The sequence below is a fragment of the Arvicola amphibius genome, chromosome X, assembly GCF_903992535.2.
Source record: "Arvicola amphibius chromosome X, mArvAmp1.2, whole genome shotgun sequence".
Classification (NCBI taxonomy): Eukaryota; Metazoa; Chordata; class Mammalia; order Rodentia; family Cricetidae; genus Arvicola; species Arvicola amphibius.
Window position 1 is genome coordinate 6,205,017 of NC_052065.1, and position 13,141 is coordinate 6,218,157.

Below are 13,141 nucleotides of genomic sequence, written 5' to 3' on the forward strand. Positions count from 1 at the left end.
ATAAGAGGGACACTGGGTACTCTGTATTTTTCCTGAGTGTGTGCCAGCTTCAGACAAAGCCGCATGGGGCAATCAGCTGTCTATTCGTGGTTTTCTGCTTTCTGGGGAGGACTGCTTGTGATCTGTACCCAAAAGTAATTTACAGTTATTTCAAGTACACAATCCCTGAAATGTAAATAGAAAAGATAAATAGTTAATGTGTTCGGTCCCTCATAATAGTATACATGGTTTGACAGGTAATTAAATGTAAAGCTTTATAGATGCTTGCAAAACCAAAAACTGAGGAATGTCATTTGAATGTCATAACGTGTCTCAATGTAAATAAGGACAGAAGACGTTATCTTTTCAAACATAACATTTCTTCATTATCTTGTAACTTGTCTTAGTTAGGGTTTCTATTGCTGTGAAGAGACACCATGACCATGGCAACTCTTATAAAAGAAAACGTTTAATTGAGGTGGCAGCTTACAGCTCAGAGGTCCAGTCCATTATCATCATGGTGGGGAGCATGGCAGTGTGCAGGCAGACAGAAATGGTGCTGACTACATCTTGATCAGAAGGCAGCTGGAAGTGAACTCAGACACTGAGCGAAACTTAAGCATATGAAATCTCAAAGCCTGCCCCCACAGTGACACACAACAACGCTACACTTATTCCAACAAGATCATGCCTCCTAATAGTGCCACTCCCTATGAGCTTATGGGGACCAATTACATTCAAACTAACACATAACTGTTCAGTTTTTATAAGCTAGGAAGCTAAAATTCTGACTAAATCTTAAAATTACTGTTTCCAAGAAACTTTCCCTCAAACACAGTGGAGCTTCCCACACCCCATTTGCCTTCTGTTTTCCATTTCTTTTGTGCCACCCATCGTTGGGTCTCCTTGGTGGCTTTTTATTCCAACTGCCCTCCATCTTCCTGGCTTCAGCACGGTTCCATAGAAAATGCTGGGTGGCACAAAATGGGAGAGTATTGTGTGCAGATGCCCACAGGGGGCCCCTATCAGAATGTCTTCCTGTGGCACCACAAAGACTGTTTAGGCTTTATCCTGAAGACAGATTTAGACCCAGGAGGATTCCAAGAGAACAATAATAGGATCACATTTGCCTTTCAGAATAATCCCTTATGACCACTGTCTTAGAGAGACCCCCCCCACACACACACACACAGAGAGAGAGAGAGAGAGAGAGAGAGAGAGAGAGAGAGAGAGAGAGAGAGAGAGAGAGAGAGAGAGAGAGAGCGCAGAGGACAGGTACTAAGTGCTAAGGCTGATGACATATAGTGGAAAGAGGTATTTGGCCTGGTGCCGTGGAAAGAGCGGCCTTGCCTCTGTTCTATTGCAGCACCATGTGCCTGGCTTTGGCTACTTTCCACCACACCCCTGAGCTCTCTAGCCAGCTCAGCCCCTGCTTCCTCCCAAAGGCCTGGGTTGAGATCTCTGTGCCCTGATTTCTATCCAGCATGTGTATCTGCACCCAAGCCGAGAAAAGGCCTGATGAGGGTACCACAGCAGTTCTGTCATTTTGCCAGGGACAGTTGGCATAAGAGAGCTTGGCAAGGTCAGTATGGATCCTACACGTTAGTCAAGATAAACTCTTTAGAAAATCACAGATAGAATCAGGTGTGCGCCTCACTCTGAGATGAGATGTCATGCAGTTATTAGACATGCGAGAGAATGTGTAAAGCTGTGGAAAAACACTCACAGAATATTAATTGCTGAAATAAAGCTTGTTTGCATATTATGTATGGATATGTCATGTACATAATATAAAGTTTTTCTTTGTACATATATGTGATATTGCATGAAGTAAAAACATGTATCCGGAGGGGAAAATTGGCATGTATATAATATAAAGTTTTTTCCTTGTACATATATGTGACATTGTATAAGGTAAAAACATGTATCCGGAGGGGAAAATTGGCATGTATATAATATAAAGTTTTTCCTTGTACATATATGTGACATTGTATAAGGTAAAACCATGTATCCAGAGGGGAAAATTGGCATGTATATAATATAAAGCTTTTCCTTGTACATATATGTGACATTGTATAAGGTAAAAACATGTATCCGGAGGGGAAAATTGGCATGTATATAATACAAAGTTTTTCCTTGTACATATATGTGACATTGTATAAGGTAAAAACATGTATCCGGAGGGGAAAATTGGCAGGAGAATGAGTGAAATGTCAACAGATGTTACTTCTGGCTTCCTTGGGTGGTCTCAGTTTTCCACAAAGAAAATGTGTTTTGGGTAAGTAAAAAAAAGAGTTTTCCAAACCATTTCAGTCAGCCAACAGTTTTCTGCCACCCTGTTCTGTGCCTGCTGCTCAACACTACCCACATGTGGGAGTCTGAGTGTAATTGGCCCCCATAACTCATAGGGAGTGGCACGATTTAGAGGTGTAGCCTTGTTGAAGGAAGTTTGTCACTGTTGGGGCTGGCTTTGAGGTCTCTTGCTTAAGCTTCACTCAGTGCTTAAGCCACTTCCTGTTACCTTCTGATCAACATGTAGCCAGTACCATGACTGCCTGCTCGCCACCATGTTTCCCACCATGATGGTAATGGACTGACCCTCTGAACTGTAAGCTGCCATCCCAATTAAATGTGTTCCTTTATAAGAGTTGCCATGGTCATGGTGTCTCTTCACAGCAACAGAAACACCACACTTACACAGCCCTGCAGGCCTCATGGTAAGCCTGTGCTACCTGCCTTCAGCACTGTAAGCCCAGGTCTGGTTGGGACAGGTAAGGCCTTCCTCATCAAGTTTACAGTCAAGTAGGGGAGAGGTACGGACCTCAGAAGCATGTTGTCCGTGGTGCCTCTCTGAAAGCAACTGCGATAGACTCCCTAATAACCTCATTTGTGTGTTTCCCTTCCAGTGCACCCAATTCAGTCCTCCACATCCAGCCCTGCCATCTCCATCCATGAGGTGGGTCACACTGGCGTCACCAAGACTGAGAGGAGTGGTATCACCAGACTAAGGAGTGAGATGAAACAGGTGAGAAGGCCTTAGCATGGCAGCCATAAGGGAGGGGTATACATGGTTCTTCTGCCAGGGCTCACCTCAGAAAGACAAGGGCATGAAGCTTTGACCTGCTCCCTGTAGAAGTCGTGGAATGGGAACACAGCCCTGTATCCCAGGAAGGTGCCCTGTAGGCATTCACATGCACTCGTGCCCACCAATTTCTCGCCTTCATGTGATGTTACATGCACATCCTAGGATAACCCCTTGTCCATCTTTGATTCTGTGCAGTCATGAGGTGGAGAAATGGATCAAAAGTTAAAAGCACTGGCTGATCTTGGAGAGGACTGGGTTCAGTTCCCAGCATCAACATGACAGCTTTTAGCTGTCTCTGAATCCATTTCTAGGGGCTCTGATGCCCTCCTCTGGCCTCCGCAAACAGTAGGCACATAAGTGACACACATGTAGACAAATACTCATATTAGAAGATAAAAATATTTTTTTAGAAAAGTGGAATAATGTCAAAAGACACAACCATTTCTCTATCAAATATGTTCTTCATGTGAAATAGCCAGGAGGATATGGAAGTAGACTAGGATAATCATGATACCTTTATTTACCACCGTTCACAGTTGTCTGTTTTCTAACTCACAGTAGAGATCTTTGGAGCTGACCCTCACAGGTCTGAAGTTCAATACCATTTCAGCCCTGATGTGCCTGATACTGAGCTAGGAGATGACCAGCACCCACCCTGAGAACAATCTGGTCATACACTAGTCACACTGGCTTAGGTCTGTGAGGCAATAAAGGGCAGCCCCTGAGGTGCGACCAGCATGCCCTGGCTTAGCAGAGGGAGCAGTACGGCTTTGTTAACTGGAAGCAGGCTTTGACTTCCTGATGTTTTTACTTGCAGATGACTAGGCGATCTAGTGCTGATGAGCAGGTGAAGTGTCTTGTTCTGTCTGTCCTTCTCTGTGGTCGCTACATGCTCTTTTGGGCTTGAGCATGGAAAGGGAAGCTGCAGATACAGAGTGTGGGTGTGGGTGTGGGCGCGTGGTGGGATGGCACAGTAGCTCAGGCAGCCAGCCCGGGAGACAGAGAGCAGGATGAGAAGGCAGGAGAGATGACCTTCCCTGGGCCTTTAAAAAAATCCATTTAGGGTGGCCAGTTAGAGCCATCATTTAGGGTGGCTCATTTTGTTAGCGCATGGTACTGATCAAAAGAATTCCATTTATCAAACTCAGCCTTTGTAAAGGTTCTTTGTGAAAGAGATGGTCCAGACTCTGTCTCCGCCAGCATTTCTGTTCAGAAAGAAGGAGCTGAGAGAGAGGAATGTGGTCTGTAATCTCATCAATAGAAAGAATAAGGCTCCTGCCCTTCTCCTACCTGGGGAGATTTAACCCCGGAAGGGAAAAAATGTTAGGACTCTGTCATCACCCTGCGATGTACTCCTTCTCTTCAGAAAAAAAAATGGGCATTTTTTAATTTATAGATTTATTTTTGAGATGGGAACCTTCATGCAGCTCTGGCTGTGCCCAAACTCCTGGGCTAAAGGGATCCTCATGCCTCAGCTTCTTAAATAGGTGGGACTGCAGCTGCACACTGCCGCATCTGGCTTTGGATTCTTATTTCTAATGATTTGCCATGTTTCTATGACCAGAGAAAGTACATGTATGATAGCACATAGAGCAGGCTGCATGTTTTCTCAGAGCATAGATCCTCCAGAGTGTCTCATTTATGCTCCTTCTAAGAAAATGGTTCTCCAAACATCTTCCTTTGTCAGCCACTCGGTGGCACCGTCCCGCTGGCTACCCACAGCTCAAAAGCCTGATCATGGATGAATGTGGGTGGCTTCTTCCATTTAGTGCTGCCCTTGCCTGTGATGGGGGTGAAATGATTACCTTCCTTCTTTGTTGTGTTTACATTCAGTCAGCCAGTACCAGTTTTGTGTCTGGCTACTCGTATCAAGACGAGTGTTCGCTGATGAGAATTTAACAGGTGTCATGGTGTTGTGTCTACTCATTTTTGCAAGCATACCACAGACCGGTATGCAAATTCAAGGTGCCATCTAGATTCTTAGATGAGGAAAGATGTTTGTGGTCCAAGGTCATCAGCCTGCTCTCCATGTACATTTAACAATAATCTATGGTATACCCGTTGGAAGACAGGTGTTAGTGAAAGCTAGGAATATTTTGACCTCTACGGTTGTTGTTGACAGTGCAACATAAAACATTAGCGTGGCTGTGACTTTGGAATGTGTGTCCTAGTTTGATTAGGCCTGCTCCACAAAGGAAAGGAACCTGGTAACACTTGCTATTTAAAGCCAAGCTGGGCTGCAAGGGAGCAGTGGGTCTGCATCTGTCACTGCTGCTTAATGAGAGCCTCGCTGGGCTGTGTCTCTGTCTTCAGTCTCTGCTTTTCACACTGCTCTGTTTCTTCACAACTGCTGGTTGTGTCCCTTGGTGTCACTGCACGTGACTGAGTCTGTTCTTTTTCTTTTGTAGTTCTTTCCTGTGGGCCAGGCTGTGTCCAACAGTTTGCATTCCTTCAAGTCTGCGGTAAATCTGTGTTGGCATCGCACCCCTCCCTGTGTCCTCCTCTGTGTCTGTAGTGTCCAAATTCTCTTGTGCCCTTACCCATGCTCCCACCTCGTCCACACTTATATGTAGGGTGTCTATGTGTGTGCACGTCTGTGTATGTGCGCGCGCACTCACACGTGTGTGTAAGGTCACGTGCAGTTTTGGACATGGAACTGAGGATCTCCCACATGCTAAGCAAACATTCCAGCACTAAACTTCGCCACAACCCTCATCCCTGACTTCTGAAGGTTTGAGTAAAGGCTAAGGCAGTAGTTATCAACCTGTGTGTCACAAACTATTTGGGAAAGAGTCAGACACTCCTTTTACATGGGTTGCATATCATTTATCATACCTGCATATCAAATATTTACATTATGATTCGTAACAGTGGCAAAATTGCAGTTATGAAGTAGCAATGAAAATAATTGTATAGTTGGGGGTCACCATAACATGAAGGGTCACAGCATTAGGAAGGTTGAGAGCCACTGGGTTAAGGGTTTTCAGTTGACACTGAAGGTACGTTCAACTGTAAGTTGAAGACAATTCTAGAAAAGTTTAAATATTCTTGAACTGAAGTTTCTTTGCCATCTCATGCTCTCAGATCTTGGCTTATAAAACTCAATACAGTGGGGTGGGGCATGCTTACCTTACGAACTCCCAGGGGTTTCTAGAGTTTTCAAAACCCTGGTTCTATGCCTGTTCCTTGTTTGTTTTGCAGTGCTGAGGGTGGAACTCAAGGATCTGAGCATGCTAGGCAGGCACTCCACCACTGACCCACATCCCAGCCCTCCTGCCTTTTTATTGAGTGTTGAGCTGCTGCCCCAGGGCATCATTTTCTGCTCTCCAGCCCCAGCTGAGCATGTGGCCCTAGCTCAAGTGGAGGCCCAGGAAATGTTCTAATTGCAGAGACGAGTCTGAATCTGCCTCCCAATGCCAGAAGGAGAAAATCAGCTGAGTCACTGATGAGTGTGGCTGTAATTACTTTTATTTGTAGCTAATTGTTGCCTTATTTAAATGGCAGTAATGAGCCCAGCAGAATAACCCAGCCTAACTAACTGCCTCTTCAAAATAAGATCTGTTGAAGGCAGAGTGAGTTCTGAAAGAAGGATCCCACCTCCTGCCCTGCTAGCGTGCTTAATATTTGGATTTTATTTTTAAACCTTCAAATTTGATGTTGCACACTGAGAAACAAAAGTGCCAAACAGTCCAAACAAAAATGTATGAAGCGATATGTGTTAGCCTTGTCCCAACCTGAGGAATCTCTCCACGGCACATCAGTGTGACTCCTACACCTGATCTCTGCCTGTTGAAAGGCCCTCCTCCATCCTGCCCCCAGGGGTCAGCAACCCTCCAGCACTTCCCTTGTGGAGGCTCGAGAACTCTAGCCTCCCACAAGGAAATGGAAAGCTGCCACCCTCTAACCCTGGTCAGCAGGTCCAAGCTGAAGGCCACCATAGCCTAGCCTTAGAAGAAAACTCAGGACCAGGAGCAGGACAGCAGAAATAAGGAAGGCAGAGGTAGATACCCAAAAACCAAGGACCCTCCTCGCCACTAAGCAAGCCTTCCTAGTTGACTCTCTGCCTTCGCTTCCTGGTCCTTTCTCCCTGTATAGGCCTGGCATTCTCTGTTGTATTCGTCATATGGGGAGGTGATGGTCACTTCCTTGTGGCACTGCTGAAGGAAATCAGGCCCTTGGGCATTTGCCTCCACCCCGGGTTGTCTTTCCCTCCCACCCAGCTCATTTTCTCTGAGACCGCCTCTCCCAAGTACTTGCTTCCCTTAAAATAGGCTTTACATGCCTGGCCAGTGACGTCTGAGGGAGTGGCCTTCTGGGTGACAGATGCCCTCTGAGCACTCATCACAAGCAACAAGGAGTCTCAGGGGTCTTTGTGTCTTCACTGAGTGAGTGGCAGCAGATAACTCCCTCAGGAAAATCATGTCCCCAATGACGCAGATCAACTGGTAGCGCAAGCACAGGGCACAGGCAGCCTCAGCCCAGGTGCTATCACAACGGCACTTAAGCATGGCGGTGCCAGCCAGATGGCAGAGCCCACACCTAGATCTGTTTGGCCTCTGTCATGTGAGTCCAGGGTCTCCTGACATTATACTCCTTCTTAGGGCCCAGGAAGAACTACTGGAGCAGAGCATGAAAACCTAAAGCCAACATCAAGTAGCCAACAGTGTGCAGTCCAAGAGCCCTGTGCCCCTGACTGGGTGACATGTGGAGGGAGACTATGACTCGCTTTCTGAGCTGGCCTCCAAGATGGGCACCTGCTTCTGAAGACCAAATGGTGTCTGTCTTGCAGAGGTCCAGCACCCCATCATCTCCAACGGGCACATCATCTACAGACTCCGGGGGACACCACATGGGCTGGGGCGAGCAGCAGGGCCAGTGGCTGCGCAGGAGAAGGCTGGATGGGGCCATCAACAGGGTCCCCGTGGGATTCTACCAGAGAGTGTGGAAGATTCTTCAGAAGGTGAGGTGGGGGCTGAGGAAACATAGACTTAGGGGAAATGAGCCAGACTCTACCTGCCCTCAGGAACCACAATGACCATGCCAGGTAGCGAGAAGCAGAGGGCTCTAGAACATGCAGCCCCAACCTTGAATGACTCAGCCTGGAGCAAGGGCTCGCTGTCTTGGCACTATGGCATCTAACACTAGGTCACTCTACTATGGTACTGTATTGTGCACTGTCACATAGGAAGCAGTGTCTGCCTACTGATTGCTAGTGGCATCTCCTGGCCCAGATATAGCACCAAAAGTAGCGTCAGACATTGTCAAGTGGTTCTGCAAGACACGACAAAATAGCAGCCCTGGTTGTGTGCAACCAACTTTGATGTAGTTTAGGATCATAGAAAACTAAAGATAGACAAAAAAAAAAGGACAAGGAAGACTTTGACCAAAAATGGTGCCATAAAGGCCCTGCAGCATTAACTCTGGGTCTGGCTTGAGGCTGACACACATGGCACGCATATCATTCAACAATGTAATGGAGCCCCTGCTGCCTCCTAGGTCTTGGGGGTACAGAGAAAAGATTCTAGCCTCACCCCAGGAGCCATGTGCCCTGAAGGCACACAATCCTCCTGCGCTGGGCTACCCCTGTTTCCACGGCTAGACTGTAGAGCCCCCAGAGCCCCCACTCCTTAGCCAGCCGCTCCTGTGGCAGTGAGATAGGGGCTGTGCTTCCTTTCCATCTGCCTAGAGGCTGCTAAGATTTCATCCCAGTTTGAAGTTTGAAACTGACAGGAAGTGACATCCACAGACTACACTGCACCACACATACACCTGAATACAGGGGGCCCTCTCTTAAACGCCCGCTGCTGAAGTTGGGGTAGCATGGGAAGATGGGGCCGCTTTGGTCCGTACACCCCACAATCTGTCTTCTCACACATTCATACTCCCCAGGCTCCACCAGAGCTTGCCCTGCCTCCCCCATGGAGGGCCAGTATGCCTCATTTAAAGGCTTTGCAAAGCAAGACAAATTTCTCCCCCTACCCATCATTCCGTTTTCACTCGTTTCGCAGTAGGAGAGGAAAGAACTGCTATAATCCCAAATGAGAACACATGCCAGCTCCTTTGTGAAGTCACAGCCCACTGTGTCTTTCTGCAGCAGGTGCCCAGGGCCAGCCACAGAGCTTCAATGGCTATGCCCTGTCAGCCAAGGCCTTGCTCAAGATACACTGGGGGGGGGGGGCGGGGGAGGCAGAGTGGGTATGCCCTCTGAGCCTGCAGAAGCTCCAAGTCGACCCTTCAAGATTTTTGTGGGGAGCCCTTAAGGCAGCTGTTGCCAACTGGAGGGTAAAAGATGGCCAGTTAGACAAGACTTAGCCATTCTTTGAAAATCTTCTAAGTCGTCTTGGGGCACCATACACTTCTGGCTAGACTTTCATTGGCCCAATACCAAGATACTTTTATTATGGAAAAGCATTTTGTATTGCGCCCCATTGGTATTTATATACATGGGTGTGCGTGTGTGTGCATGTGTTTCAGCCTTTTGTGATTGGTGCTTATTATAGAAATCTTGAAAATAGATGGCTACAAAGGCGCAGGAGCATAACTTCACCAATGGGAGCCATGAAAATCTCCCTTCATTATGGCACCAAAGGGGGCCTGGCAGGCACCCGGGCCTAGTTGCCAAGTGCACTGCAGAGTCTCTTGGGAGGAGGACGCAGCAGCTCCCTAGGACATTGTTCCTGCACTGATCTGAAAGATGCCTGCTGGTCTCCCTAGAATTGTTCCATCGAAAACACAGCCTGTGGGCAGTGAGAACAACGCTCTAAAAATAACCATGACAGTCTGGCATGTTCCAGCCCTCGTGCAGATTTCCAGGGCAAGGAAAGAGTGTGTGTGTGTGTGTGTGTGTGTGTGTGTGTGTGTGTGTGTGTGTATGCACACATGAGTGTGTGAGCAAGCACACACTTGTAGTTTTCTGGGATCTGACTAAAATATCTGTTCTGCTTCTAGTGCCATGGACTGTCCATCGATGGTTATGTCCTCCCGTCCTCAACAACCCAAGAGGTAGAGTAACAAAACTCAAACATCAGCCTCTCCATGGCTTCGCCTACTGACTGATTCTTCCTGGGCCTCCCAAGTTTGCTCTGTATAGCCAGGCAATCTGTAGGTCCTGATCACATCAACCACCTCACCCTCAAACTGGGCAAAGGTCCTTTCCTGCCATCCTTTCTCTTTCACTGCCCTCAGAAATACCATTCACAGACTATCTGGGTCCTTAAAACTCCATGCAGACACTATCCCACACACGCTAGACACATGCAGGGGCCACGCCACCCACATGCTGTCTTGCCTGTGCTGTATTTGCCTTCCATGCATTCTGGGGTATCTTTAGCCTTCCAAGCAGGAGGTACCCACGCCTTGCACGTCCAAGCATTCTTTAAGAGATTTTTGTCTTATTTTGCTTTTTACTCTGCCCAAGGTACCAGACTTTATGCCACAGGGAAGTTCTCTTCTTTTTAAGAGAAATAAGAAATGGTCCCTGTTCCCTAGAAGTCACAGTCCAGTAGGTAGACAAAAGGAGCTAGAACAATGCCAGCTGGCTCTTGGGGAAAAGCAGTCAGCCTCTGTTCCAGAGAGCATCTGTTAGAGAGTCAAGACAGTGTCCAGAAGCCAGGCAGCTCTTGAGATGAACCCCAGCAGTGCTAGGGGAAGCCTTGATTATAGGGCTCTGTCTGTCCCAGATCTCACCCTGAAAATCTACTGATCCCTTTGGTAGATGACCCCATATGAGATCAAGTTTGCTGTCCATGTGGAGTCAGTGCTCAACCGCGTGTCCCAGCCTGAGTATCGGCAGCTACTGGTAGAAGCCATCATGGTACTGACGCTGCTCTCAGATACGGAAATGGACAGTATTGGAGGCATCATCCATGTGGACCAGATTGTACAGATGGCCAATCAGCTGTTTCTGCAGGACCAGGTGGGTATGACTAGGCCACCCACTCGCCCCACTGCCAAAGCAGCGGAGTCAGTTTGGTTGCCATTTATCCCTGTTGAGGCTGGAGCTTGCATCCAATTGGAAGGCATATACTCAAACCAGGAAAATGTCATCCCAGATGGTGAACAAATGTCAACCATTTGGTTAGGAAATGGAAAAGTGGCCACTTGGGAAATCAGACAACCTTTGGGGAATCTGGTGTGCATTAGTGTAGGTTTTATTCCAGATACTACCACTTGCCACATACCCAACTCTTGGTAAACTACTTACCCTGTATACAAAATTGAGTCAGGGAAAGAAGCTGTCCTCTGGAAGAATTAGTGCTGAGCAGCCGAAGGAGGACTCTGAGGACACAGCATCCGCAGCAGAGGCAGACATTGCCATGCATTCTGCCACTATCTCACCTGCCTCGCGGCACCCCTGAGGTCTACCCTCCAGCCCCAGCCCCACCCGTCTGTAGTCCAGCAGAGCGCCTCTGACGTGCAGAGTGCTTTACGGAGGAGAAAGGTAGATTCCATTCATTTTTTCCCTGCTTTTTCTGACTGCAGGTGTCATTTGGAGCCGTAGACATCTTGGAAAAAGACCAAGCCACGGGAATTTGCCACTCCTTTTATGACAGTGCTCCTAGTGGCGCTTATGGTACAATGACCTACCTAACGAAAGCAGTGGCTTCTCATTTGCAGGAACTGCTGCCCAACTCAGGCTGCCAGATGCAATAGGGCCTTACCCATAAACATGAGCACCCTCTGAATGTGCCATTTGTCCCATAGCCTCATTGGGAATTTCCTTCTGCCTTCCACCCTAGATCCCCCGTTCTGTCCCCAAAGCATACCCCATCAGAAAGCTTCCCAGAGAGCAGATAACAGCGCTCAAGCTGCAAGCAGTGTGTTTAAGTCACTGATGAAGCCGATGAATCCCCCCCCCACCCCGCTCCCCTGAGGAGCACCCTGGGATCCTTTGCTAGGTTCATTTCCCTGGAACACTTGTCACCACATCTGGTCTCGTGGACGCCGGAAAGGAACTGGAAATGGGTCTCTTCTGAGCGCAGAGTGAACTGAGAAGCCAGCTTAAATTGGCTCTCACCAAGAGTTACAGAAATAGGTTCGATGAGCTAGTGACACATCTTGAAGGTGGAAAGATCCTTTCAGCAGCAGTAGCTAGACAGGCAGACCTTGACAGGGGCACATCTCAACAGAGTGCCGAGACCCAAGCTGTTTACCAAACAATAATTGTGTCTGCCTGGAATTTTTTCCTAAGCCCTCACTCTGTTCGGATTCATGTTCATTGCCCAGATGAACTAAATTGGCACTAGTTAATGCTGGCTGTAGCCTTCAGAGGATCTTGTCCTGTTGTCCAGTAAAATCCCTTATCTTCCAGGATCCAGAAAAAAACAACAACAAAGAAGAAGAAGGTGATAGGCAGACTGTTGTTTTAGAATTGGAACAGGCAGGGGTCCCGTGGAAAGAAAGGCCTGGGTCCCTGCACCCCCTGAGAGCACCACCATGCCTGCTCAGAATATGAGTCAGCATTTGCCATGGAAATTAGTGGTGTGTTCCTGCTGAAACAATGCTCCCTTAAAAATAGCCTGAGAGCCCCCAACCATTGCTCACAGAAGCACCCTCAAATGGGTAGAGTCAGGGCTCTATGGCAGAGAAGAAGGCTGAGTCCTGACAAGCTCCCATGAATCTTTCACCATTGTCCTGGTGAATGGAGTTTCTTTTTAAGCCTTGTCTTCCCCACATTGGGACAGAGTTAAAAATCTGAAAGTAGTTTCGGTGAATGATCGGGCCTGAAGGACCAAGTCACCGGTGTTGTGGCCAAGTGCTACATTCCCATCTGGTTGTGATAGGTTCCGATTCACAGTGACTCTTCACCTCAGAAATGAAAACAAGGCTGTTGGATCAGCTTCTGGAAGTTTTGTCGAGGAGAAGGGAAGATGGTGCTCGGAGGTGCTCAGTGTCCCCCAGAGTGGAGACTCAGGAATGACTTCACTTTATTCTCAAAGGAGAATATTCTCGAAGAAGAAGGTGGCAGAGTACCCTGCTGTTCTTGCCACTTCTAGGCATTTCTAAAAGAACATTTATCTGCTTGTGTGTATATGTCTGTGTGAGTGCATGCCATCTGTGTGGGAGTCCCTGCAGAGG

At 47.7% G+C, this 13,141-nt stretch overlaps 1 protein-coding gene across 4 annotated transcripts in view; it reads left to right on the top strand.

Moving 5' to 3' along the window:
* Nucleotides 1-11,752, top strand: part of Phka2 (phosphorylase kinase regulatory subunit alpha 2) — an 84,685-nt gene extending 72,933 nt beyond the window's left edge. The window contains exons 28-34 of one of the 4 annotated variants that reach the window (XM_038315962.2): nt 2,886-3,004; nt 3,882-3,911; nt 5,473-5,526; nt 7,854-8,024; nt 10,013-10,066; nt 10,779-10,979; nt 11,546-11,752. In XM_038315962.2, coding sequence (XP_038171890.1) covers nt 2,886-3,004; nt 3,882-3,911; nt 5,473-5,526; nt 7,854-8,024; nt 10,013-10,066; nt 10,779-10,979; nt 11,546-11,716 — 800 coding nt within the window. In that variant the 3' untranslated portion in view covers nt 11,717-11,752. Of the gene's footprint in view, nt 1-2,885; nt 3,005-3,881; nt 3,912-4,473; nt 4,552-5,472; nt 5,527-7,665; nt 8,025-10,012; nt 10,067-10,778; nt 10,980-11,545 lie in introns of those variants that run through there. The other 3 variants (XM_038315963.2, XM_038315965.2, XM_038315966.1) reach the window with 3 other exon arrangements.
* The last annotated feature ends 1,389 nt before the right edge of the window (nt 11,753-13,141 follow it).